The sequence below is a fragment of the Brienomyrus brachyistius genome, chromosome 21 (assembly GCF_023856365.1).
Source record: "Brienomyrus brachyistius isolate T26 chromosome 21, BBRACH_0.4, whole genome shotgun sequence".
NCBI lineage: Eukaryota > Metazoa > Chordata > Actinopteri > Osteoglossiformes > Mormyridae > Brienomyrus > Brienomyrus brachyistius.
Window position 1 is genome coordinate 13,885,613 of NC_064553.1, and position 27,057 is coordinate 13,912,669.

Here is a 27,057-nt window from a genome sequence, read left to right on the forward strand (position 1 = left end):
TATATATTTATATTTACTTGGTCCCCCCCAATGTTGACTCCATGGCTAGTCTTGTAGTGATCGTTTGACAACTCAAGAGTCATTTCTTAGAGATCTAGTTTGTTGCATGACAAGTGATATTCAAGCTATTCTAATCTTTTCCTCTTCAGTCATCCAGCCAGCATCAGCCTCCCCAAAAATAAAACCCAGCAACAATCAGCATCCCGATCCATTCAGCACCACCAAACCCAGGAAAAATCTGCACCTGGAATCTGTAGATGAGGACAGGGTCTCACTGAGGAATAGATTATTCCGTACTGATGACCCCTCCCACCACCAACATAAGCAAAGTAGACAAAACAGCAGCAATAAACCATCACACAGGCAATCATAATGTGACTTTCCCATCATGCACCAGGCACAGCGACCCTGGAAAAGGCCACACCCAGACAGCAAGGGCAAGGTAGATAACAGGTACTGAAAAAGCTGTTTATTGGTTGATTTTGTTCAAGTAAAATATTAAGACAAGCTGTGTACATAAAACAGAAAAGTTTGGTCCCTTAAAGCACATGAAGTTTTACCCAAACATGCACTCGCACAGACACAGACAGACAGACAGACACACCCACACACACACACACACACAGACACACACACACACACACACACACACACACACACACACACACACACACACACACACTGACTAAAAGTCACCCCTACCCAGTGCATTATTTACAGTGAAAACATTGAGGATATTCTCGCCAGGGGCAATTGATAATCCAATCAGAAAAGGGTGCAGTAACATACTAAAGTCGAGTGAAAAGGCATTCATCCTACAGCCCAGTCAAAAGAACAGTGATCAAATTTCTAACAAGAGAGATCTTGCAGGTTTTCAATTGGATGAAAGGATGGTGCTTCGAAATGGCTGATGCATGTCTGTTATGCCCTTAATCTCCACCCCCTCTATAGCATACAACCAGTCAGGGCTGATCTACCTAATCAGAGACACACACTCCAGGTGCACCAGGTGTGTCAATTTAAAGGTAAGATTCTCTTTTTTTGGCGGGGGGGGGGGGGGGGCTTATCTGATACTCATCTGAAAATAGGTCTGCGAGGGCCTCTGTTCTAGGAAAACAAGGGAGGTAAAACACTGAAAGCCATCATTCATCCATACACACTTATTCAGTACAGAGTCACCAGGAGCTTGCAACCGATACCAGGAAGCACAAAGCACGGGACAGCCTGAATGGAATCCCAGTCTGCCACAGCACATATACAGTCACACTTCATGGGCAATTTAGAGACATCAATTACCATAACGGCTTGTTTTTGTACTAGGGGACAGCATGCAAACTCCATACACCTGGGCCTAGGGATGAAACCCACAACCCTAGCTATGTAAGGCTACAATGCTACCCACTGCATCACCTCACTGGAGAATAATTGAGGGAAAAAAATATTACCTAGATATTTTACTTTGACTGCTCTCATCTGGCTACAAAAGAAACAGCCTATTTAGAAGTTAATTTTAGGCAGACTGCCAATTTGAGGAATATCTTTTAAGTTTTATAATGTTATGCATTCTAAGTTTTGTACCCAACACAAATTCACGGTTTAAATCCAAAGTGTCACAAACTGAGTTTCCACCACTGCGTTAAACTCCATGGCAACCACTGTATTTTTTTCTGCACAAACACTCAATCTATTTAAATCAACCAGATGGCAGAGATTTAAAAACATGGCTGTTCCAGGAAATGCAGGACTAGGCCGTGCAGTACCAGTAGGTAATCGGCACCTGAGGTCCAACTTCCACCAAGCCAAAGTCAGCTGGGTTTGCTGCATAGTGTCGATGGTTCCCTTTGGGTCCTGGATGGCGAAGGCAAGGCCACAGCCCCTGACGCCAACTCCGTCTTCTGCTCGGTCACAGCCTAAACCCCACTGATTGGCGGAGAGCGATGCGGAACATACCACTGTGTGTCAGCGATTGGCTGAGGGCCCTCCACGTGCTGGACAGACAGAACATACGAACAAGCCCCCTTTGATGTGAAGGTTATATTTGAGAATCAGCAACTTTTTTTTCTGGAAATAGGTCATATAAAAATCAAAGAAAATGGAAAAAAAGGAAAATCCTGTAACTACATGTCAATAACTACACCCAGTCTCTGGTCCAGGATCACCATGGTGATGGCAGGCTCCCAGTTTCTCATGACCACGCAGACGTCCCTCCCTTCAGAGGAGGAGCAGGTCTGCATCGCCAAGCTGTAGCTGCCTGGAAGCCACTAACTCGTTAATATGAAAAACGTTAACTGACAAGAATGACAAGAATTACGTCCTCTTCAGATATCACATGGTTTCTGGAAACCAACATCATGTGACCCACCATCTTTATTTCCCAGCAGCTCATGGCCGGTGCTGGTCTCTACAGTCAGGCCGTATTCTACAAACGCTCATTGACTTCATGTATGTGTAGCAACAGGGACCCCGTTCAGTGTTCGCTGGGTAACTGTGTCCATGGACTGTACACAGAATGGAGCGGCAGACGACCGGCTGATGGACACCGCTTAGGGCCAATTACACTGAAGGGAAGGGGCGGAGCCTGCAGCACTGTGGGTCTGGAGTGAGCGCGATGTCAGGGTGAGGGGGTTGAGGGGCGTCACACGGCCTAATTCCTCTCCTGCACAAAGACAGTCTCTTGCGGACACAGCCCTGCCTCCTGCAGCGTGATGTCATAGTCCAAGTGAGAGAGTTTCCGTCGTGGGAAGTTGGTGACGAGTTCGAAGCGTTCGTTTGGATAACCTTTAGACTGGATATGTCTCACCAGCGCCTAGAAGAAAAGCGATAGGCAGTTAACCCACGTCAGAGACCCGAAGGTGCCGGTGTCAAAGGAGGAAAACGTCCAGTGGACATACCATGAGCGTGGCTTGAGCAGACAGGGCGATCTGCTCCCGTTGCCCATCCGGGTAGCGCAACATAAGCTGAGCCTTCGGACCTGTGGGTGGAACAGAGCCAGTCAGAGCAGGGATCAGCAGGCTGAGTCCCGCCCGCGAAAGCTCTTTGACACAAGCATTCTGGATGCACAATGCTAATGCTAATGCGGCACATGGAACTGTAATGTGTGTGTGTTTGCATAGATCACAACTGAGGACCAAATTGTCCCCAAAATTGTAGCAAAACCTGAAATTTCCCTACTTTTGCGGACTTCTTTTGAGGTCCCCATTTGGATAACCTCAGTTTTATAAAAATCTGTGAATGCAGTCAAAAAAGTAAAAATTCCAAAAGTCATGTATTTTGGTCGGTTACTTATGGTTAAGGTTAGGGATAGGTAGAGGTTAAGGGGGTCGTAATTGGGATTAGGGTTTTTCCCCATAGAAATGAATGGACGGTCCCCATTTAGATAGGTAGACCAACTTGTCTGTGTTTGTGGTGCAGGTTCACGTCCCAGGGTGGGTATCTCGGCTACTTTCATTGTTCACCACCTGTGACTGAGTATTTCATTCTAAAATGTCCAGTCCTCCAGTAAAACTCGCCCCTCCAAGCAGCCCATACCGCTGTCGCTAGGTTGGCCTGGACTGCCATGCTCCTCAGCGCCGGGCTCGCACGCCCTCGATCCCGAGTTCTGCCTCCGCGCCGTGCCGAGACTCTCTCTGCAGGGCTGTGACACGACAGGCTTCTCCAGGTGGTTCTTCTTGCTCTCCTCCTTCCTGTGGCTGGACTCTTTATGTGGGGACTTCCTGTGGCGAGCGGGGCTGTCTGGGCAAGGAGGTGGAGCCTGGACGGGGGCCTCCTCATCGGAGCCGTCCACGGAGATGAGCCCCTCGCTGTCTGAGAAGGGCTCTGCGTCCGAGTCTTCCTCAGAGCGCGAGTCCGGCCGAGTCTGCTGGGATTCATAATGGGTCTCCTCCAGTGAGGCTCGAATGGCGGCTTCCAGCTGGCTGTCCTCGCTGGCGTCAATCAGACTCTCCTGGGGGGTGGGGCCAAGTACAGGTAAGTGGCACAGAAAAGCGACAGGAAGGAAGAAGGCAAGAGAGGCAGGTCTGCTTACAGAGCGCGCGCGTTTGGCGGGAGGGGGGTGACTGGACAGGCCGTCGAGCTGCCCGTGTTCTGTCAGAAATCCCGTCACCTGCTCCAGGAAGGACGGCGCATCTAGATGGTTCCACTCCACCATCTTCTGGCCTGGGGTGAAAAGCAGGAGGCGTGAAGATTTCCGAGCTGACTGCTACCTGGGCTTAGTGGTCAGCAAGGAGTAAGTATCACCTGTGCGGGGGTCCAGGATGGAGATGTAAGGGAACTTGTTCAGTTTGTAGAACTGGATGTAGCGCTGCCCCTCCTCGCTGTCGTGGTATACCTGAGCGCAAGCGTCACACAAGTGGTGTAAACCTCTGGTCATGAGGGGGTAGGGATGTACGACATTTATGGGGACATTCCCATGCTGGTGCAGTACCTGCCAGAACACAAAGTGCTCTCTGATGATGGTTTTCACGGCATCATTGCTCCACACATCCCTGTTCAGACACTGACAAGCAAAATCCTGCACGTTCTGGATGTTGATCATCAGCCACTTGTTCTCCAGCTGTCCACAGTCCTTGGCCTACAGCAGAAGACAGAAGCTAAGAGACAGCCCCTATGTACAGCAGTGCAGTGTCTATCTACAGTACTGTGTAGAGGCCTTAGGCAGTCAAAGAAAATCATGTTTAGTTGATCTTCATGTTGGTGCAAACAATGTTATTATGTCAGTCCAAGTGTGTCAGCTTAGCCAATTCAGAAGCTCTCTTAAATCACTCCAGTATTTGCAGCAAACGTCAAATACTCCCATGCATTTTTGAACTTTCGAACTTATGTTAATCGATTAATTGTACTGGTGGTGAAATCTAACAAATACATGGAATGGCTGAGGTGCCCCTGAGAAGAGGTTTGGGAACTGAAACGGTGCTTATCTAGCCATCCAACAAGACATCACTGATTTTTTTGGAGAACAGAAGAAATTCTTGTTTGTTTCTTATATAAACTTTATATATATATATATATATATATATATATATATATACACACACACACACACACACACACACACACACACACACACACACACACACACACACACACACACACACAGGAAATATAAACTTACTACTCATATAAACTTTTTCTTTGACTGCCTAAGACTTTTGCACAGTACTGTACATCTTATACGGGGGGAAAAAAGAACTTTCAGTTGTTGGTTGTTAAAATGCAGCCCAAATCAATAACAAAAACACAAATATTAACTTTTAAAATCATTTTCTTATGCAAATGTCTTCAATAGGAGTTGAGGAGAGAGAGGTAGGCTAGGTGTGGATATGTAGTGTAGCTCGATAATGGTAAACGAGATCAGCCGAAGTAAAACAATTGGAATAAAAAATAATTCTAAGTCGATCCTCGTTAAAATACACCACAAATGTATAACAAAAAAAATACAAATATTAAATTTTAAAAGCATTGTCTGATGTACAAATAGCTGTACTACATGTACGTGTTTTACATAGGAGTTGGGGGTTGGAGTGCCATCAGCTGGATGCCCAGGCTAACTTGCAAGATTAGGATTTGTGAACCTGCTCTTGGAAGGGAACTGGTTCAAATATTGGGGACTTTCTGTTTATGGTACGTTGTATAGTGTGCAGTTTGTACTATATTCTGTATATAACATGTATGGTAATTACTGTGTAGCACATACTATGCAGTATACAGCAACACTAAGAAGGATCTCACCGTCTCAAAGCTGCCCTTGTGCATTAGCTCAATGGGGGGCCTAAACAAATCAGCCAGGGTGCTGAGTTTCTTATCCACTGTGCTGCCATTCCTCAGCTCCTGCTCCTGTCGGACTGACACCATTGCAAGGGTCACAAAGCCGTCAGCTAGCGTCCGCACGGTGCCCCACCCCAACGACATAACATGAGGTTGGCAAACCCGCAAGCAGGTCTACAGCCTTACTAGTCTCTGTCTGGAAGTCTCTGAAGCCGTCGAAGATGGATCTGGCTGGCCGTCGTCTTTTTGGCACTGCCGGAGACAGAGCGAGCATGCAGACAGCCTGGTGAGCCTTGGCCTCCCAGTGAAGACCGTCAGGACTATGATGGCAAAAACCGTACCTCCATACAGTGGCTCTGGTTCCACCAGGATGTCTTGCTTCTGTGGTATAGGGGCTCGCACCTCCTCCCTGTGGGGAGAAAGTGATAAGCCCAAGACCTAAAAAAAAACACCTATGGCACACACCATACATGACATAAGCTGTGCACACCTAGCAGTTCAATACTCACTCTGTAGGGGGTGCTCTGCTGCTGGAAGCCCCTGCAGAACTGGAGCTGGTGCTAGGCTCCTCAACCATACCCCCTCCATCCAGAAACATAGTCACAGCCATCTCCAGGTTATTGTCACAAGCCTCTAGCATGTGTTTCCCAACACTCTCAGTCGCACCTGTGGATGTGCAACTGTCACACAGAGACTATGCGCATACACTAACATTTCAGCTAAGTACTGGCAGGTTAGCGCAGTAATTAAAGGATAGCGTGTAAACGGGCCCAAAATGCTGACTCTGTTCAGAAACGAGACACTTAATTTTTTTTTATGAAAATAAAGGATACTTTTTACTCAACTGCCAAGATACACCTTGTTATTTCTTTCAAAAACCGCGTCATTGGTTTTTCAACAATTTGACCAAAAATACTGGTCGATTTTACCCTCAATCTCTTCATAGAATCCCACTAAGCTGGATGCCAAAATAAACCTTGAAAAATAAACCTTTTCAGGAGATTTACAGCAAAACTCCACAATCACCTGCAGAATGGAAATGAAATTGAGGTACACACTATCAGGTCAGGGGGTACCACGTTAGCCATGTCTCAAAAAAGTTAAAGATAATGACTTGTCTGTTTGTGTCTTTGGTACCAAAATGAAACATTCTGACTTATTAAATCTAACCTAATCCATGATCCCATTTTCACACGTCTTTTTAACGTCTTCGAATTATTTTCAAAATTAATATCAACGTCCAAAGAAACAATTTCTCTATGGGTCTTAGAAACGTCTGATGTATTTCTCCAAAAGAGAGCATATTATCTTCGTAAATATTACCGCCTATTCCTAAATTAGGTAACAGGGGCCCAGATTGGCAAAATGGTCAATAATGAATGGGGTTCATGACGGGGGGAGTCACCGAAGCGATTTAAAACGCTAAAGTTTATTACGGCTGGTTAATCAAAGCGCAACATACTAGCGCACACATTGCGCATGCGCGAAAGATGGCGACCCGTAAATTAATCAACAGGCGCTTCATGCAGTTCTGATAAACACACCAGTCGTGTACATTTCAAGTCGGAAATGCTTATGAGGGTTCGACACCTAAGAACTAGTAAAGGAACAAACACAGTAAGAGAGAAACAGACAGTTCAATGGTCAATTGGCAGACCAAAATGATGTAAGGCACCACAACTACCTCAACATCCCTCTCCTGCGCCCGATGCGTTTCTTTTAATTAAGCAATATCCCTGCTTCATAAGTTTATCTGGCGAGCAGCAAGTTTTGCCGGGTTGCCTGTTGACACTTCTACTACTGTGGCTACATCATCTGAAAAACGTGTTAGAGATGCCGGTGGAGCCAGCATTCGTCCTGGGTTGTGCTGCTTGAAACCCAGCTGTCCCGGGTTAGGAAGAGCCTGGCCAGCTCCGTTACAGGAAAAGCAACCCAAGCCTGTGTCTATAATGTGCAAATAACACCAAGCGCTGTACCGGCCTGTCAAAAAGTAACTTTATGCACGACCCCATACAGCTTTCCTCCAATATTACTCCAATTTTGACCATTTTTCCTCGCTGAAATGGGCAATATGAGATGTCGGTGGCCACGCACGGCTGCCCATCTCTTCCTTTCGTTGTAGGCTTTTCTCCTGCTGACAGAGGGGGCAGTAGTTTCTAATGCCCCTTCAGTCCTGACTACGCAGTTTTCCCTACTTATTTCGCGGGCTCATTGTTTTGACAGCAATTTATATGAAGTAAAATTGAAATAAGTGTGAACAAAACGTGTTTACCCGTTATGGCTGTAAATTGCTGTATTAACCCGTTCAGCCCCAGAGCTGATGTATCCCCGATCGCCGCCATCTTACCGCCGCCGACAACAACACGGCTGTGCGCCTGCGCACCTAACTACGATAGCAGCGACATCATCCGTCATAGGATGCCTCGTAGTATTATGGGTATTGTATTTCCTCCGCTGGACTGCTTTTTTTTCAAAACATAAGTGCTTAAGAGATCTGCCCCGCTTGCTGCTGGAAAAATGACCAAACATCCATATAGTTCTTTATAAATTTCTCCTTAATTTTTTTTTTGAGAAGGTGAAAAACACAGCGCCATCTACCGTTGTGAGACTTCCATAAGATTTACACTGGATCTTCTCTTTGCACATACACACAGCATGCAGTTTTTAATCATCTCAACTAAATTTGCAAAGTAAACATTCAACATAAAAGGTAATCAAGTACATAACAACGACTTTCTGGGCTCAGTGTACAGATTGTTAATAGATGGTCTTGAGCAAAATATAACAAAATCAGGTAAAACATAATACTTTTTTTACCCAATTTTATTTTATATTTTATGATACATTCAGTTTAAAACAGTCAACCAAGCACTTGAAAAACATTAAGCAAAAAAGCAAATGATTTCTGAAGACCCTCTTAACTATTTATGAAACACTAGCAGTGTGTGACTTGCTTCAGGGACAGAGCCCAGTACTCTGAGCAATCTCCTGTGCTGATGTGGGCTGATGTGGGCCTCTGCCCCCTCCCTAGCACCCCCACAACCTCAACCAGAGCACCAGAGAAATGCAACCATACCAGACAACATGCTAGTGCAAGACCAACCAACACAGCCTAAATGGAAACAAATGCAGTCTGCATGGAAGGAAATCGTTCTTGCATGTTTATTCTTTAAAAACACTGGAGATTATTATTGTTTTAAATAGGAAAATCTTACTGTGAAGGATTTGCCCCCCAAAATTATGGGACCTGTCAGAGATCCTGCAATAAACTTTGTTTAGTTAGTCAGATTCCCTCACAATTGAAAAGACAAGAAGGGGAGAATCTGTGTGCATGACAAGAGCTGCAGATGGTTCTAAGGTACAGGGGTTACAAGTTAAAGATTAGGGTGTGTCACTTGCCTTAGTCTCAGACTGAGAACCACAAGGTCCTGCTCTTCTATTGCTGTTAGATTGTTACCAAACTCCCAGAATGCACTGCTTCCTGTAAGAGGCTATAGTCGTCTGCATGTGATGGGGGTGTGGGACAATGACATGCACAAACCAAATCATCAAGCTCTTGGGTGATTATTCACACCTTCCAGCAAGAGTCCACATAACTGACTTCATTGGTATAGGTAGAATAACTGTACATGTACAAATATATGCATGACTGTGTATTTGCACGTATACGTGTGCAAGAGTGAGACTGATGATGAGATGGCCAGGGTCTTGTGGAGAATCACAGGCAGGACCAATCAGAAGCGGATGAAAGTTGCATCGATCTGCCGCACACTGGGCAATGCCAGCATGATCTTGCGGCGGTACTGTGGGTCCTTCTGAAGGGGATTCCTCTCCAGATACACCGTCTCCAGGTGTTTGGCATTTTGCAGCTCGTCAAGGTCAGCCCAGTTCTCTATCTGGTTATCGTTCATCTGGGACAGACCCGGAGAGCAACCATTATTCCAAAAGCACACGGAAATTACAATTCTTTACAATTTTCTGCAAGAATCCTATTATGCAATTAAGTTTATTTAGTTCTCTCATTCCCTCCCACTCTCCTTGCTCTTCATGCATTCCTCACCCAGAACTCCTGGAGCTCTGTCAGATGACCGATGTTCTCGATCTTCTTGATGCGATTGGCAGCGATGTCCAGAGTTGTCAGCTTTTTCTATCAGAAACCGTGCGACCAGACCAAGAAGGCAGAACGTGAAGCGGGAATAGACAAGGGAAGGACTGCACTGCCTTTTGCTAATGCTACTTCACAATAAACTCCCCATCTCCTTCAGAGATTCATTACCGTCATATGCGGAAGCTGGCACTTGTAAAGCACTCCCTAACTGTACTCACCTTTAAATTATCTTAGCAACAATAAATATCCAACACAGTATTAAGTAATAACAGAAAAAGATGATAGACATCGCAGTAGATGAGACATCTCATGCACTAAACCAGGGGTTCAACATCACTGTAGTTAACATAAAAAAAGCTTAATGTGGTTTGAAGCAGAAAAATACAGTGTAGAACAACCAAATTTCCCATGTACATAACTCGTCATAATCCACAACCAAAGTCTTTACGTCAAGGTTCCGCTATTGTCATATAATGACGTCTAATATCGAAAGCTATTGCTAATTCATGAAACTGTATTTTTGTTATTGAAAACTGTTCCGGACCTCCGACTTCGAACGTGAATCTGATCAGGACCATTGATCAAAAAGTTTGAGAACCCCTGTTCTAAGCCCCACGTTACATACGGTCTGCAGTCCTGTATGTATAAACTTTGCAGGAATATTATTTACGCTGGGGTGCCGGGTATGGTGTGCATATGTCACACAGACCTTTCATAAGCATGTCGGTAAGGAGGTGCGGACAGGTGAACATTGTGCAGACTCACATTGGATTCCAGGCCTTCAAGAACCTCAATGCCGTTATGACTCAGGTAGAGCTCCTTCAGGTTCACCAGGCTCCCCAAACCTTCCATTTTGGTTATGCGGTTACTCTGAAGGACATAGCAGCACACAAGGTTACAGACACAAACACATGCACACACCCAACACACATGCATGCATGTCTGGTATGTACCTGAATACTGAGGACACTCAGGTTATGTAATCCTTCAAGGTTCTGCAGCTGAGTGATCTTATTGGTGCCCAGAAACAGGCTGGTCAGCGAGGAGAGAGTGTCCAGGTTTTCAATCACCTGAAGAGGATACATCACAACACTCTATCACCGTCATTGGTGCGTGTTGACAAGAACTCCTCTTAACTTAAGAGAGGATGGGTATTGGCATTAGCTACACACGAGAGAACCCTCACCCGGATACGGTTTGAGCCCAGTTCTAGCATCTCCAGGTTGGTCAGATGGTCCAAATTTTCAATACGGCTTATTTTGTTGTGCAGTAGAAAGAGCTTCTTTAGGCCTGCGAGCCGATCTAGAGCCTCCACTTTACGAAGAATGTTGAAGGAAACATCCAGAACACTGGAGGCCAATAAAGACACAGCTCTGTTAACACTGTATGACACCCCACCTATGTATACAGCACACACTGCAAACTACTGGACATCGAACAGTGTGCATGGATGTAGGAGGACAAGAAAACTCACTGCAGCTGGGTCAGGGTCTCCAAGTTCTCCAGACGCCGGATCTGGTTATCATAGAGGTCCAGCTCTCGGAGAGAGACCAGACTATCCAGATTTTCAATACGTTTAATGAGGTTCTGTCTCAGCGACAGTGTCTACCAGAAAAAAAAAAAGAGATAACTCAGAAAAATCAAACACATGCTTCAAAAAGGCCAAAGCCAGGATGGATCTGAGGATGTAGACTCTCCCCAAACATACAGCCTGACCTCAACCACAAACACACAGACCTTTGCCTTCTGTAAGACCTCCAGACCCTCAATCTTCCCAATACGACAGTGAACCAGATCCACATCCTGGAAGGGGACATGAAGATGGGACAGTGTAGCACTAAGACTTGGCTCTGACCGTACTCTACATTATGCTTCAGGAAGATCCAAAAAATAAACTATGAAAATGAACAAAACACCCCCTGTTGGTGTGAAACTTCACCTCTTCCTCTGGGTCCAGTGTTATGGTGTCCATGTCGACTGGGGACTCCTCCTTCTCTGAAGAAGGCACAGGTGGTCATTTCCATAAGAAGGGAGTGGGAGGAGAAGGACCAGGCTGGATTAAAACATCATGCATTGCCGTGATTCCCGCATGAGATCCCAATACCAGTGAGATCATCATCTCACCTGACAAGGGCGGCTGCTGGGGGTCCAGCTCCCCATTCAGGCTCCTTCGCTTAACCTCATCATCTCCAGACTCCTCCGACTCGCCCTTCCTGTCCACTGAAGACAGAGCAGGTGGTGTTATTCAGAAGCAGCATCACCTACACCTTGTAGTTTCCGGGCATTCTATACAGAGGCTAGGCAAGAGGTTTTGCATCGCTTTCCACAGTACTGCAGTGCTGATCTAAATGTCATTGTCTAGGGGATACGGACAGGAGAAGTACAACTCAGCTCGCAAACTGCACGCCATCTATCCCATTGGATTCGTAAAGTACGCAGGGAGAAGACACATGTCGTCATTTTTCTGCATTAATGCAAAATATCACTAACATCCCACGGATCACGCGGTCTAATTCAGCCTAACTTAATGATTCCCATCAACAACCACGTACATCCATCTTTCACCAACCGGGCGGGTTTGACTCGCACACAAATATAATCGAAGTAACAAGCTCAGCCAGCTTAATGGCAAACAGAAATATGACGCAGCAGAAACAGGCAAATATCCACCCGAAATGTACAGGCATCTTCAGCCGGATTGATCGTGCAGTAGCAGGCGTGGTTCGTCGGCTTGTAAGATAGTATGACGTGTCTGTCCAATGCACTTCTTTGATTTGAAACGTGATTGAACAGCATGCCATAATGTTAACGTTAAAGATGCCCGAACGAACGCGAGCTTGATGGAGCACAACACCCAGCAGCGGAGCCAGCGCTTTCCATGTAAATGAAGCTTATGCACAGGGCTGCATGACTAAGCGTCGTTTAGGCTAATTCAGAACACGGACCACGCCCAGGGAAATAAACAGAGCCAAAGAACCGAAGCCCGCCATCATAGCCAAACTGCTGCAGCACCATAGCAAAGCAGTACAATCTCACCTTCCATTGCTTGTGGCTCGCCTACGGACATAGAAGCCATCTTCCACGGAGAACCCGCCTACATGTTACTGACAGTTTCGTCGGCCAATAGAAAAGCGGGGCCGTGCTGCGTCACGGGGCCCTATGACGGCGAACCTGCAGACGAGTTCCCGATTTCGTTCGAAGTAGGGCTTCTTCATAAATAAGAATTACGCCATTGAATATTTTGCGGAATATTGAAAAATATGTCCCTTTGCCATTGGCATCATTAATTACGTTAAAACAAGAAATTCACCTAGTTGTGGGTAACTCAAAACCCAAATTATATGTATGATTTAAATCATTTTTATTTATTTGATATGTTTTTATAGTTAACTTTTTCTGTCTTATTCTAGATTATTAATAAACGCCAGTTATTTTACTGTTTTCAGTCTGAGAAATTGTAATTTAGATTTATGTGGGAATAATGCATAAAATATATTCAATTATTACGGAAACTATAATAAAAGTATTTAAACTCCTTATAACCTAAATTGAATAAGCAGGTAATTTTTGTAGATGCATAGATGTATGAATTAACTGTAAATTTTAGGCTGGTGGAAAAGAACTATAGAACTACAATGTTTAACTTTACATCCTGATTATTGAAAAGTACTGTCCTTAAAATTCTGACGTATAAAGATATATTTATATAAAGATAAAGGTATATTTTTCTATTTAAGTACCTTTTCCTCTGATACAGAACATTACGACTCCCAATCATTGAAAATATAACAGCCATATAATGTATTATGAATACAGAAATAGAAAGAAGCTTTGAAATAAGAAATAGCTTTGTCCTGTCCGTTTTGAAACATGGTGCGCGTTTAAGTTGGAGTTTCCCAAAGCCTTCTTAATGCTACGTCGTTCGTAAGTTTTGTTAAAAGATAGAACTTACGAACGACGTAGTGTTCAGAAGGCTTCGGGAAACTCACCCTTAATCTACTTAAAATTTTGACAGCTTGTCCATAAGCAATCACTTGAAGCACCTGTGCCAGGGCTAATGGTTTTACCCTGTTTAACATGTTTACATTATACCCAAAAATAAATGGATGGTACCCCTGCCTTGACACCTAAGGTGCCCGGGGTACAGACACTGGGCACCTATGTAACTCTGGCCAGTATAAGCAGCTGGAAGATGGATGGATGGAAAAGGATTGTCAGCTTTGGTAAACTTTTATATTGTCGCGACCACATGGTTGCAACTGATAAACCCCAATTCACCTAGTTGTTGGGTTTTTGTCTGCAAGTCAAATGAACATGAACCTCAGTTTTACGCACTGAAACACTGCAACATCCCAAAAATACAATACAAAATATAAATATACCCCAAAAAAGTTTATGAGTGCACCCCATTACTTGTAGGAACAAAAAAAGACAATCTGTATTAGCATCTTTAGTGTTCCGAAGTCACCACTGACAGAATAGTAGAGTAGTGTCATTTTATATCATACTACTGCGTGTTCCACCCGGACACCTTTTAGCGCTGCACCGTAACATGATCAACGGAAACAAAACCCGAAATTCTGTGGGAATTCAAGTACTTTGGCAACTACAGCCTTTTCCTTTTTGTTGATTTAAAAAAATCCATTTGAATACATTTTGAAACACTTGTATGGGTTAAGATGGGAGTACCGAAGTTTTACCGATGGATTTCGGAGCGGTATCCGTGTCTCAGTGAAGTTGTCAAGGAACATCAGGTATGTTATGGATTTAAGGCTAAGTGAAGTAGCAGGCCCGTCAGTGGTGTATACTTTATAACCCGAATACCTATAATACCCGACATCTTTATAAGGCAAAACTCACGTAATCTAGGTGTTTAACCACGGCTACATTGTCTGTCATGCAATAATTTAAACTTTTTTTTGTCTGTAGTGAGCCAGATGTTTGATAAGGTTGACCCTCGAACTAGCAGTTGACTACAAGTCATTTGGCTACTGCTTCTCGGTAGATGATTAACGGTGTGTTCAAGCTGTTTCGTTATATAGTTAATTATTTGTATAATTTAGGGTCCACGCCATTTTAACCAGATGGCAGAAAGATTAGAATGTTAAATATGTACAGATTAATTTAAGGCTTCGGAAAACTTACAAATACTTAGCAAAATTAGTTTGCAGTGTAGTTTACAAAACACGACGCAAATGAATATGACAAAGGCGATTGCAGTGACTGTGGAAAAAATGGCTTTGGTTTTTCGGGTGATCTGTTGCCGAAAGTGCCTCATATTAACGGGCTACTTGCTGCTTGTCCATGCAGGGGTGACACTGATCTGGGATATTGTGACCTTCTGCTCTGCTTTTGCTACACTATAGTAATAGCTGCGAATAAAATGCAAATGAGAGACGAGAGTTGTACTCCCTCTTGTTTACATATTAAATAGTTAAGTATAAATACTTAATATATTTTTATATTAAATAATTAATTCAATGTAATTATGTATCATATACGGGGACATGATCCAGGTATATAAGATTCTAAGAGGTCTGGATGCTGTCCAACCAAATAGTCACTACAAAATTAGTTCAAATACAAGAACTCATGGCCATAGGTGGAAATTAGCTGGAGAACATTTTAAAATGGATTTGAGAAAACACTTCTTTACACAGCGTGTAGTTGGAGCATGGAATAGTCTTCCTGTTAGTGTACTGCAAGCTAAAACCCTGGGTTCCTTTAAATCAGAGCTAAATAAGATTTTAACAACTCTGAGCCATTGGTTGAATTCTTCCCAAATGAGCTTGATGGGCCGAATGGCCTCCTATGTCATCTTCTTTATGTTTTTATTAGGCGTTAATCATGCAGGATTATTTCACGAAAGAGATCCTTGTACTTGGTGCTTTTGTGTTTCTTTAGGCTCCCGGTCTGATGTTGTCAGATGTTTATTCTTTCCTTTTCTAGATCCCTGAATTTGACAACCTCTACTTGGACATGAATGGCATCATCCATCAGTGCTCCCACCCAAATGACGAAGATGTGCACTTTCGTATCTCGGAGGAAAAGATCTTCGCAGATATTTTCCACTACTTGGAGGTGCTCTTTCGCATCATCAAGCCACGCAAGGTGTTCTTTATGGCCGTGGACGGTGTGGCTCCACGGGCAAAGATGAACCAGCAGAGAGGAAGACGATTTAGGTACCTCCGGGGATCTGACGGGAACATGTGGAATCGGAGAGTTCTGGGATTCTGTCTGAAAAGTCTATATTCTTATTGTAATTGTTAAGGTCAGCAAAAGAGGCGGAGGATAAGATTAAGAAGGCACTAGAGAAGGGTGAAGTGCTCCCAACCGAGGCAAGGTTTGACTCCAACTGCATCACCCCAGGTATTGTGGATATTTGAGTTGTTGTGGATGGTGCTCATTTTGGCTCCGGCTTTGCTGCTCTGAACGAAAGCATCTTTTCCTGCAGGGACAGATTTCATGGCCAGACTCCAGAAGCAGCTGAAATATTTTGTCCACCGCAAACTGTCATCGGACAAATTATGGCAGGGAGTCAGCGTCTATCTCTCTGGCCATGAGGTGAGAGTGGGGCAGGGCGCGCCTTTACTTGACACTTTCTTAACTTATGACCCTCATGTAAACATGCCTATATATCTCATCAGACGCCTGGAGAAGGAGAGCACAAGATCATGGAGTTTCTTCGTTCGGAGATTGCCAAGTCCAGTTATGATCCAAACACTAGACACTGTCTGTATGGCCTAGATGCTGATCTGGTAGGTCGTCATAAGTGGCCACTATACTCCTTATATACTTTGAACATGGACTGTTTAGTTATGACTTGGGTTTCTTGTATACAAATAAGTGCATTACTGTAGATAAGTAGTGGAGCTCTCTGATTAGCCTGTGTAATGTGTGTGATGCAGCTGTCCGTTTGGGTAAGAAGTGTTTCCCTGCTGTAGATCATGCTTGGGCTGGTCAGCCACCAACCGCATTTTTCTCTGCTGAGAGAAGAGGTTCGCTTTGGTGGTAGAAAGTCTCAGAAGAGGTAAGCAGACTCGCTGTGAAACTGAAAGCGCTAATCTGATGTTACGCATGATTTTGCACTCGCTGGGTCACCTTGTTTCTGTCTCAGGATAACAGCTCCAGAGGAGACCACGTTCCACCTGTTGCACCTGTCCCTCATGAGGGAATACATTGACTATGAATTCTCTGCACTAAAGGTGAGCAGTTTAGCTCTTCTGCACTCCGTTGTTCATTTAGAGGCCTTATATTATAACCATACCTCAGAATTAAAGTTGGCTGTGCCCTTCATCAACAGAACGTTGTCTCATTGAACTGGTTGTACACACAGTAATGTCCAACCTCTATCTGTGGACTTGTTGCTATGGTGTTTGTACATGCAAAATACCACGTAATGCATTGTGATCTATTGATATAGCTAACAATGGCAACAATGAACATGACTAGAACTGGTTTTGCGAAATGGCTTTCCGACTTGTTGTACTGGCATGCAGTTAATTTGGGTGTGACGTCATTCCCAGCTTCGACTTTGGACCTCCCAGTTAAACAGCACACTGCATTAGCCCTCAGACTGGGGCAGATATTAAGGATAGCACCAGGGTAACATCCCATTTATTGCCATGCATTGATTGATCCACCGGTGCATTGTTTGAGCAGAATCGGATCACATTCGATTACGACTTGGAGCGAATCATTGATGACTGGATACTGATGGGCTTCCTGGTGGGAAACGACTTCATTCCTCATCTACCTCACCTGCACATCGACCAGGATGCTCTGCCTCTGCTCTACCGTACCTACATCAGCGTGCTGCCCAAACTCGGAGGTGGGTGCGCTCATCCACAGGCTGCTGCTTGGCATGCTGCTGATCCATCTCCGTTGTAAATCTCCACAGATGCTCAGGTTCACTCTGCATCTGTGTCACCAGGTTATCTCAATGAGAACGGGAACCTGAACCTGGGTAACTTTGAGAAGTACCTGGAGACGCTTTCCCAGGTGAGTCTCTTCCCACTGGAGTGTCCCGATCGCTGCAGAAAGTAGGCCTGGCCATCGTTAAAAAAATTTTGATACCAGAACCATGAATACCACAATTTCTATACTGGTTCCTGAACAATACTTTTTTTTTGATGACAGTATGTTTAAAATCAAATTCAACAACAAAAATACATTAAACATTACATCCCTGATCGTTTATTTGGACAGGTCGTTTTGTTAGTTATCCAGGGGGATCGATTGCAATCATAGCGGGACATAGCCTTTTATTTATATTTTACTTATACAACCCGTGACATGTTCTATCCATCCATCCATTTTCTGGAACTCCTTTTCAGGGTCACGGGGGGTCCCGTGCCTATCCTAGAGGCTACGGGCACAAGTCAGGGAACAACCCAAGGGTACACTCTCACACACACACCTATGGGCAATTTGGTAACTCCAGTCAGCCTCAAGCAGGTTGTTGCTCTGGGCAGGGTTGGAGGAATCCCACGATGACATGGGGAGAACATGCAATTTTGGAAAGCCAGCAGAAACATGAACCCGGATCCCAGAGGTGTGAGGCGACAGTGTTAACCACTGCACCACCATGCCACCCCACAACATGTTTATAATCATAAAAAAATCTGTCCAGCAGACTGAGCTTTCATTTCCCCCACAATAAAAAAGTGACATAACATTAGCCTGCTAATAAGCACTGGCACGTTTCACCACTTCACACACACACATGCATACACATACACACCAATTCTCACTTTCTCTGAGTGTTTCATGTGATATACAATGATGTGGTCAGTCACTATATGGGGGCATATTTGCAAGTTGCACTGGTGCACGTAGTTATAAAATTTAGTCGCCCTGTCTCCTAAAATGGTCGCAAGGTGCGACTAAATTCTTGTAGTCTGGAACCCTTTGGAGCCACCCTTGATTTCTTAGGCATTTTTTACACCATGCGACAAAAAACCACAACACACCCGCACGAACCAGTTCACAAGTTTGTCTCTAGGCATACGTTTTTCCTTCCGGTCTCTGTGACATGTAACATTGCGTTAGACAGTCAGTCATCTGCGACTTCAGATCTTTACACAGGTATGCTGCGTACTTATTGGTTTGCGGATGCTGAGATTGAGATTTGGCACCGAAAGCTCTCGCTCCTCTTGACTTTCAGTTTGACCGTGAGCACTTCAGTGAGATCTTCGTGGATCTGAAATGGTTCGAGAGCAAGGTGGGGAACAAGTACCTGAACGAAGCGGCTGGCCTGGCAGCAGAGGAAGCTCGGGGGCGGGACAGCAAGAAGAAGAAAAAGGTGGGGAGGTGGCCATGTAGTGCACTGCCCATCCGCAGTAGGTGAGTCTCATCACTGTGTCTTATTCACTCAGGTGCCTGAAGGCTCTCTCTGTCTGGCTGCTCTGAATGGGGGACAGGATTCCGACGGCCCCCCCACCAAAGGTACCTTGTGTGAGTCTACGCATGCTGATTTTCTGCCCTTTTCTGCCCTCCTGACTTTCTGGTTTCCGTCGTGCCCCAGAATGCTCGGAGGAGGACGGTGAGGATGACGATATGTTCGAGACGGAGTTTCGCCAGTACAAGCGATCATACTACATGACCAAGATGGGGGTGGAGCTGGTGTCTGAGTGAGTCCCCTGCCGAACCATGAACTCTCCCTCGCGCTCTTCATGCTGACAGTGTGTGAGCGCCGGCCTGTCGTCTTTCCAGTGAATTCCTGGCCAGCCAGGCTCGGTGCTACGTGGAGGGAATTCAGTGGATCCTTCACTACTACTACCACGGAGTTCAGTCATGGGGCTGGTGCGTAAGTCTTCATCAACGCCTGATTGGGTCTGCTCCTGCCAGTCTCTTACCTGTCCTCCTACCCTAGGTATTACCCATACCACTATGCCCCCTTCCTGTCTGACATTCGTAACATCGCCGATGTGCAACTGACCTTCCAGAAGGGGGCGCCATTCATGCCCTTCCAGCAGCTCTTGGGAGTGCTGCCTGCAGCCAGTAAGGACCTGCTACCCCAGTGCTACCAGGTACAGCCGGAAAACAGGCACGCACACAAAAAAAAAAAACACACAGGTTTTGCTGAAGGAGTATTCATTCCATCACTGTTGACACACTCCTCCCCAAGCACCTGATGACATCAGAGAGCTCCTCCATCAAAGATTACTACCCTCTCGACTTCAAGATGGACCTGAATGGCAAGCAGCAGGACTGGGAGGCTGTGGTTCTCATTCCCTTCATCGACGAGGTGAGAGATCCGACCACATACATTGAAAGCAGGGTACATGCATTTCTCCACGCTGAGATCTCCTGTCTATCCTTCTGTCCTTCAACAGAAGCGCTTGCTCGCTGCCATGGAGCCTTACACTAGTCTGATGAGTGCCGAGGAGAAGGTCAGGAACAGACACTCTGAGTGTGCCCTGTGCCGGTATCACGGAGATGAGGACTTCAACTACAGGTCCCCGCTACCAGGGATCTTCCCAGACGTCATTCACTGCCACGTCAGGTTTGTGGGTTTGCTCTCTTGCAGACACATGCATGCATGCACAGGCTGGTTCTCAGTGCCAGTAACATGACTGTTCATTTCCAGGGAGATCTTGATACCCTTGGACGCTTGGCAGGTGTCCGTGGGGCATGTTGTTCGGCGCATGGACCCCAGCACTCTGTACTTCTGCGGATTTCCCACCCTCAAGCACATCCGGCACAAGGTAGATGCCCTATACACGCCCTACTGGGAGGCCGGGCTGCCTGTCCTCACACTCACCTACCCGTCTCTCCCCAGTTCTATAAGAAGAAGAACGGGGTGGTGGTGTTTCAGCAGAGCAGCCGAGGAGAGAACATGATGCTGGACATCATGCCATCTAAGGAGGAGCCGGTGAGGCTGCCTGGGGGGCGTGGCCAGAGCAGTGATTGGGTGTGGTCTGGGGTTGGGTGTTCTGGGGGGTGTGGCAGGAAGTACTGAGTCCTACACTGTCCTCAGGTGGAAGCAGTGGCGGCCCTGGTTCTGGGAAAGGCTTTATTCGTTAACTGGCCTCACCTAGCAGAAGCACGCGTCGTCGCTGTATCTGACGGGGAGACTAAGTAAGGGCATCATCATCATTGTCCTGCATCGCCCCGCCCCCATGGCGCCCCCCGGACTCACCGGCTGCTTCTGCTCCACAGATTCTTCCTGGAGGAGCCTGTAGGATTGCAGAAGCTGTATCTGAGCCAAACGCCACCTCCAACCAAGGTGGTCCTGCTGAGCGAGAAGGAGCAGAAAGACTGGGTGAAAGACGTGCAGGGCCTCACGGAGCAGTACGCGCTCGTCACCTCGCCCATCCCCCCCCCCCCCAGGGTGAAAGTCGGCCCGGTAACCTTGTCTTCTGCTTCCCCAGCTACTGCAAGCGAAAGGGGATCGTCATCAATGACACCATGCTGGTGGTGCACGTCCAGCTGCTCACCGGCCGGAGGTACCTGCCCTGTCCAGACGGTCGGGTCCAGCTGGAGAAGCAGTGGGCCAAGCAGGTCCTGCCTTTTCCCTACCAGACCATTGTCAAGGTAATGTTTGCACCATTGTCAGGCGAAGGAACGGGGTCGGGTGGAGTGGTTGCTGTTATCGTCTCCAGAAATGGCAAGTGTCTCTGGTTTTGGCAGGATATAATGGCCTTTGAATCATCCTTCCCTCACTTGAAGACGCTGGGGGAGCATTTTCCAGTCAGCTGCACGGTCTTCATGGTGGGAAACCCATATTATGGCTGTATGGGAGAGGTTAGTTCTGCTGCAAGTACTACAATGATCCTTGGTCCCGGTTTCTGTTGTCCGCCTGTTGGCAACCTTGCGTGATAGAATCCCACCCCATGAAGGTCATCAGTCATCACGGTCACGGTGCCAACCTTAGCACCAGGGTTGCGTCCTTCATTCTGACATGGCTATTCAGGTGCAGGATTCCAGTGATGTCATCAGCGAGGGACGAGTTCGAGTTGTCTTCACGGTGCCGTGTGAACCTCATCTGGACGCCTTAATACAGAACCAGCATGTGAGTTGTGTCCCGCATTCCTACACTGGCTTTCTGCCGACTCCCCCCAAGGCAGCATTGGTGAGCCTGGAGCTTTCCTCCCGCAGAGATACTCTGTGAAGTACAATCCTGGCTACGTGTTGGCGTCCCGGCTGGGCATCACCAGCTACCTGGTGTCCCGTTTCTCTGGAAGCATCTTCATCGGCCGCGGTTCCAAAAAGAAGTGAGTGTGGCCCCGTGGCTTCGCATACCTATTTCCTAGCCGGCGCTTGACTCGATCGTGCTCCACCCCGCAGTCCGCATGGGGAGCACAAGGTCAACGTGGGCCTGAACCTCAAGTTCAACAAGAAGAACGAAGAGGTGGCCGGTTATACCAAGAGGACGGACAAGGAGTGGCTGTACTCCATAGCTGTAGAGGAGCTACTCGCCGAGTACTTGGAGAGGTCTGTCTGCTCGGCTCCGTGTGAGTCTTTGCCGATGTCACGCTCGTCATCAAAACACTCTTGTCATGCAGGTTCTCGGAGGTGTTCAACTATGTGTCAAAGAACAGTCATGATGATGTGTTCTACGAAGATGACATTTGGTCTGGAGAAGATGGAAACGGGTACGGGAACACTTCCTCCTGTCTTGAGTGCTTGCTGTCACGTGTCAGTGCCGTGGTCCATGACACTTATAAGCAACATCTTGTTCCCTGTGGTCTCCTTAAGAGTTTGCCCACTCCAGCCTTTAACTGCTGCCCAAGAAGTGTGTAGTCGGCTGTGCTTTTGGGCTGAGGAATTTGCCTGAAAACCGTGATAATGATGAGGATTTTGGTATCACTGCGCAGGGCTGCAAAGGTCCAGGAGATTGTCTCTTGGCTTAAGACCCACCCAGTGAGCTCTACCACACGCACGTCATGTGACCTGCAGATTCTAGACAGCGGCATCGTAGAGAAGATTGAGGATGAATTGGTGAAGTCCAAGGTATGGTGAGGTGACTCGGGTAACATGGCAGGATGGCCCGCCTAATGCCGTAACCCCCACCAATCATCTGGAAGTGGCATATGGAGATAAGAATGCTATTGGCTGTGTTGTTTTGTCAGTCATTTCTTACCCCCACCCCCTGTTTCTGGCAGCTTAATAAAAGCAGCAAGAAAGTTCGTGTGACGGTGAAGCCTCACTTACTCTTCCGGGTGAGTAGGGCTAGCGTGTGTTTCTCTGTTAAGGTCACGGTGTGTGTGTGTGTGTGTGTGTGTGTGTGTGTGTGTGTGTGTGTGTGTGTGTGTGTGTGTGTGTGTGTGTGTGTGTGTGTGTGTGTGTGTGTGTGTGTGTGTGTTAGACACGGGGAACAGTGAAGTCCGTGTTGGCATATGTATATTCTAACCAAGGGGTCACCAACATGGTGAAGTAGCTCTCAGTTTCAAAAAGGTTGGTGACCCCTGTTCTGACTGTCACCCTAACCCCATTCCCCATGTCTGTGTACACGTATGTTCAGCCTCTGGAGGAGCAGCACGGTATCCTGCCTGACCCCGAAGCCGAGTTTCGTCTCTTTGACCGCGTGGTGAACGTGCGAGAGAACTTCACCGTCCCGCTTGGACTCAGGGGGACAGTCATCGGTATTAAGGGGGGTGAGTAAGCAGTACTTCGCCCCTGCGTCTCCCTCTCCCTGAAATGAGACTAATTGCTACTCCCCTGTGTGTCTGGCAGCTGACAGGGACCTGGAGATCTTGTATGAGGTCATGTTTGATGAGGAGTTCCCTGGAGGCCTCACCATAAGGTATGTCCCCGGCACCCGTCCTTTTGGCCCCGCCCCTATGTTTGAGGTTGAGCTGTAACTCCCCCCCCTCAGGTGCTCACAGGGCCGCGGCTACCGCCTGCCCCCCAGTGCCTTAATCAGCCTGAGCCACGGCACGCGCATGGACACTGTATCCCACAAGCTGACTGCAGTTGTTAAGCCTCAGCCTACCACCAATAACCACGCCCACAGGGACCAGCTAGGTGGCCTTAACCACTCTCCTCGCTCACCATTTGTACCCATGCAGGTAAGGTGTGTGTGTGTGTGTGTGTGTGTGTGTGTGTGTGTGTGTGTGTGTGTGCGTGTGCGTGCGTGCACACGCACCTGCCCCTAAACTCCCTTCCCCAACTGACTCATGCCTCTACTGGTTTAATGGCAGCATAATGGGAGACATGGCGTCAGGCCGGAAACTCAGGGTAACAGGAACAAGCCTTATGGTCAGAAGAACATAGCAAAGGTAGGTGCGTGAGTGAGTGCGTGTGTGTTTTCTCGCTGTAAGTATGTGTGTGTTTATTCCTCCTTTGGCTTCTCCCACAGGGATCTGGGGGGGATCAGGAGTTCAGTAACGTCTGGCAGTCTCTGCAGGGGTCTGGAATGCCCCAGATACCGCCTGCTCATTGGCAGGACAGTGTAAGTCCCACCCCTGCCCGTGTCACTTCCTGTGTTTTTCCTGTAACATGATGTGGGCTGTGTGGGCATTCCAGGTACATACATGTGCGTTTGTTATCCAGGCAGGGAAGAGCAACGTGGGGCAACTGGAGGGGCAAAACCAGCAAAGCAGGAAGGGCAGAGAGGGCGCTAGGAGCCAAAGAATGGAACCCCAGGGCAACCAGGCTCCCCACAAGCCTGTATGTAACTGCGTCTGTACCTGTGTGTGTGTCTGTACCTGTGTGTGTGCACGTTTTCAGTGATGTTCTTTCGCTGTTTTTAGGGTCCAGCTGGAAATATTCGAGTATTAAAGAGAAATGAAGACTTAAACCTCTTTTCCACTCAAACGCCTCCCAGCAAGGTGTGAGACTAGCACGCGCGCTGAAGCACAGGCACACATAGACGATATTCTTTTGCCGGCAGTGTGTGATAACTGATACTTTGCCTCCCAGGAGCTCGAGGACTTGCTGTCTGGCTTGAAGATCTCCAAGGGCCCTGAGGTCTCGTCCTATGCCACCCCCAGCCAGCCACCCGTCACCACAGAGGAGCCGCTGTCTCCACAGTCCTTCGCTGTGGTAAGGAAGAATCTGCCCAGAGCCTCTGCTTTAAGTTGTGCGTGAATGGTAACGTTGAAGCCTGTCCTCCCTGCAGAAGGGCACCCTGATGTTGAAGGAGATGCTGAAGATTGACAGCTCCTGTCCTGCCCCTGACTCTGCCAAGACCAGTGGGCAGGGAGGGCGTAAGAGGTCCACCAAGAAACTTGGTACGTTTGTGCATGCGTACACGTGCGTGAGTGTGTGCTCGCGCAGTAATACATTCATTTTAGTTATAATGCCCTTTACATCACCGGATCTCAAAGGGCTAGTACAGTACAACTCTACGGCACTGTCAGCAGAGATCAGACTCACCTGGTAGTGATTGTGGTTCCTGTTCTTCCTCCTGTGCAGCTGCACGGATCCACAAGTCCCAAGGTGACATGACTGCCCAGTTACCCATGGGCACCATTGCATCACAGCTTGCCCACACCTGTGTTGGGTTGGGTATGGCACTTCCAGAGTTTACCCTTATGAGGAGCCAACAGGTACCAAGTTGGGAGTACCATACATATACAATGGGATAGGAAATAACTATAGTACCATAGATATGCAATGGGAAAATGAAATGTGCTCAGCACCATAGATATGTATCCCTCTGTCTCTCTCTCCAAGGGCCTGTCTGTGTGCAAGGTGAAGCTTGCTAACGGCCTTGTGGTGCACGGACCTCAGTGCCAGTCTGACAGTGAAGCCCAGGAGAAAGCAGCCATGTTTGCCCTACAGCGACTGGTAAGGACACCCCTGCTGCATCTGTAAAAGTGTTTTCTAGGTGTGCTTGTGTGTGTGATGCATTCATCCCCTTGCAGAGCTCCCTGCCACTGGCCCAGCCAATCTTTAATGGCATGCAGCCGATCCGGCCGCTGCCGCCTGCTCCCCTGCCCGCTGTGTTTGGCCAACCTGCCGGTGAGTGTGTGATGTCTGTCTGTACCCCGCCCCCCCCCTATCTGTCCGTCCAATAACTTGACTCGCCTATGAAACCTCCCCACCCAGGGAGCCTGCTCATGCCGCCTCTGCAGTGGGGGGCTTGTCTCCCCCACCAGCCTCCACCCTTCTTCCAGGGGACATTTCCAGGAGCTCGCCACCCTCCTCCCTCTATCCCAATTGGGTCCCACAACCAGTTTGTCCCAATGCAGGTAGGAATCTGGGTCAGCTGTGGGTTTAGAGAAGTTACTGTTGGTGTGTGAACGCCTGGGTAGCTGTGCCCTGTCTTGGCAAAGCGTAGCCTGGAGAATTCGTGCTTGGCTGCCGTCCTTGTGAATGATGATTGTGGAATATCTCACGGGGGCATGGCTGGCTAACTGAGCTGCCCGCTCATCACATCGTCTCCTCCTTACACAGGTGACAAAGAATCGTGTGTCATATCGAAAAGCCCAGGAGACGAGAGATTTTTTCTGCCCTTCGTACATGGTGGGGCAGGGCGTGGCACCCCCTTTCCCATCCCAAGCTGAAGCGGGTGATGTACTGGCTTCGAACGACCACCCAGCTCCTCCGGAATCCTCACCGAAAGACGTGCCCAGGGCACCGAGGACACCGAGGCAGGGCGCTACCCACCACAACCCCGGCTCCGCCTCCAAGAGGAAACCCAGGAAGCTGGCGGTGAACTTTGATGCTGCAAAGGTTTCTGAATGAGAAGCCCCCTTCAAGATGGGTTGATCTTTTAAAAAGTATTTTAGTTTTTCACCAGATGCACAACGGGACCAAGAACAGTGCGCTGGACCTTGTTTGTCTCCTGTTTCTATCATGAGAGCTGTTTTTGGAGACAGCCTGGTCCACCTGGAGGTTCATTTTATTAACCAACTTCCACTTCATCTAAACTTCACCAACTTTGTGTTCCCGTTGGCATGACGACCTGATTTTTATTTGTTCTTAATCCACACATTTCTAAGACAGCAAAAACAAAAGTTTTGTATCGGTGCACATTTTACTCTTTTTACTAATATGTTTGGGTGCGTGTCTCCCTGTTTTTGCTGCTCTGAAATCGCTTTTTGCCCTCCAGTGCAGATTGCTGTTCTGTGCTGGGATCTTGAGTATAATTGGGTAATTAGGGGGAGGACCTGCATCTTCTATATCTCCTGCCATTTGATCTTTCAGTAGGCGCTTTGTGTGTGTGATTTATTTATATATATATATATATATATATATATATATATATATATATATATATATATATATATATA

The 27,057-nt window shown here is 47.1% G+C and overlaps 3 protein-coding genes across 3 annotated transcripts; 1 reads left to right on the plus strand and 2 right to left on the minus strand.

Moving 5' to 3' along the window:
• Positions 1-454: 454 nt before the first annotated feature.
• Positions 455-8,172, minus strand: ubxn7 (UBX domain protein 7). Its single transcript, XM_048988613.1, has 11 exons — positions 8,036-8,172; positions 6,273-6,429; positions 6,105-6,172; positions 5,950-6,015; positions 5,728-5,840; positions 4,424-4,570; positions 4,237-4,327; positions 4,025-4,155; positions 3,529-3,943; positions 2,892-2,971; positions 455-2,806 (listed from the first exon to the last, which is right to left on the minus strand). Exons 1-11 carry the CDS (start codon positions 8,103-8,105, stop codon positions 2,645-2,647), a joined length of 1,500 nt encoding a protein of 499 aa, XP_048844570.1. The 5' UTR covers positions 8,106-8,172; the 3' UTR covers positions 455-2,644.
• A 396-nt stretch (positions 8,173-8,568) lies between these two features.
• ppp1r7 (protein phosphatase 1, regulatory (inhibitor) subunit 7) lies at positions 8,569-13,029 on the minus strand. The gene is made up of 10 exons (XM_048988621.1): positions 12,908-13,029; positions 11,996-12,091; positions 11,811-11,866; positions 11,609-11,674; positions 11,346-11,476; positions 11,058-11,220; positions 10,825-10,941; positions 10,637-10,741; positions 9,824-9,910; positions 8,569-9,674 (listed from the first exon to the last, which is right to left on the minus strand). Exons 1-10 carry the CDS (start codon positions 12,945-12,947, stop codon positions 9,498-9,500), a joined length of 1,038 nt encoding a protein of 345 aa, XP_048844578.1. The 5' UTR covers positions 12,948-13,029; the 3' UTR covers positions 8,569-9,497.
• A 1,370-nt stretch (positions 13,030-14,399) lies between these two features.
• xrn1 (5'-3' exoribonuclease 1) lies at positions 14,400-27,026 on the plus strand. The gene is made up of 42 exons (XM_048988594.1): positions 14,400-14,625; positions 15,821-16,053; positions 16,143-16,240; positions 16,326-16,435; positions 16,519-16,629; positions 16,816-16,901; positions 16,989-17,076; positions 17,534-17,702; positions 17,805-17,872; positions 19,038-19,175; positions 19,249-19,318; positions 19,398-19,503; positions 19,586-19,675; positions 19,746-19,902; positions 20,001-20,120; positions 20,209-20,378; positions 20,463-20,580; positions 20,655-20,747; positions 20,853-20,953; positions 21,035-21,166; positions 21,247-21,409; positions 21,506-21,619; positions 21,789-21,887; positions 21,974-22,089; positions 22,163-22,309; positions 22,381-22,470; positions 22,693-22,828; positions 22,981-23,037; positions 23,340-23,472; positions 23,552-23,621; positions 23,694-23,886; positions 24,019-24,096; positions 24,177-24,269; positions 24,371-24,487; positions 24,571-24,648; positions 24,740-24,862; positions 24,939-25,050; positions 25,235-25,368; positions 25,496-25,609; positions 25,687-25,783; positions 25,871-26,013; positions 26,219-27,026. Exons 1-42 carry the CDS (start codon positions 14,551-14,553, stop codon positions 26,507-26,509), a joined length of 5,031 nt encoding a protein of 1,676 aa, XP_048844551.1. The 5' UTR covers positions 14,400-14,550; the 3' UTR covers positions 26,510-27,026.
• Positions 27,027-27,057: the final 31 nt, after the last annotated feature.

Bases quoted from the DNA above. Each gene is read 5' to 3' on its own strand.
- ubxn7 (XM_048988613.1), bottom strand. From the start codon at position 8,105: ATGGCGGCGATCGGGGATACATCAGCTCTGGGGCTGAACGGGTTAATA. The intron at 6,016-6,104 runs GTACGGTTTTTG...TGTCTCCGGCAG, and splicing joins ACCAGAGCCACTGTATGGAG to TGCCAAAAAGACGACGGCCA. The intron at 5,841-5,949 runs GTAAGGCTGTAG...CAATGGTGTCAG, and splicing joins AGACTTCCAGACAGAGACTA to TCCGACAGGAGCAGGAGCTG.
- ppp1r7 (XM_048988621.1), bottom strand. From the start codon at position 12,947: ATGGCTTCTATGTCCGTAGGCGAGCCACAAGCAATGGAAG. The intron at 11,675-11,810 runs GTGAAGTTTCAC...GTCCCCTTCCAG, and splicing joins CACTGGACCCAGAGGAAGAG to GATGTGGATCTGGTTCACTG. The intron at 10,742-10,824 runs GTACATACCAGA...TATGTCCTTCAG, and splicing joins TGAGTGTCCTCAGTATTCAG to AGTAACCGCATAACCAAAAT.
- xrn1 (XM_048988594.1), top strand. From the start codon at position 14,551: ATGGGAGTACCGAAGTTTTACCGATGGATTTCGGAGCGGTATCCGTGT. The intron at 16,241-16,325 runs GTATTGTGGATA...CTTTTCCTGCAG, and splicing joins CTCCAACTGCATCACCCCAG to GGACAGATTTCATGGCCAGA. The intron at 22,829-22,980 runs GTATGGTGAGGT...TGTTTCTGGCAG, and splicing joins ATGAATTGGTGAAGTCCAAG to CTTAATAAAAGCAGCAAGAA.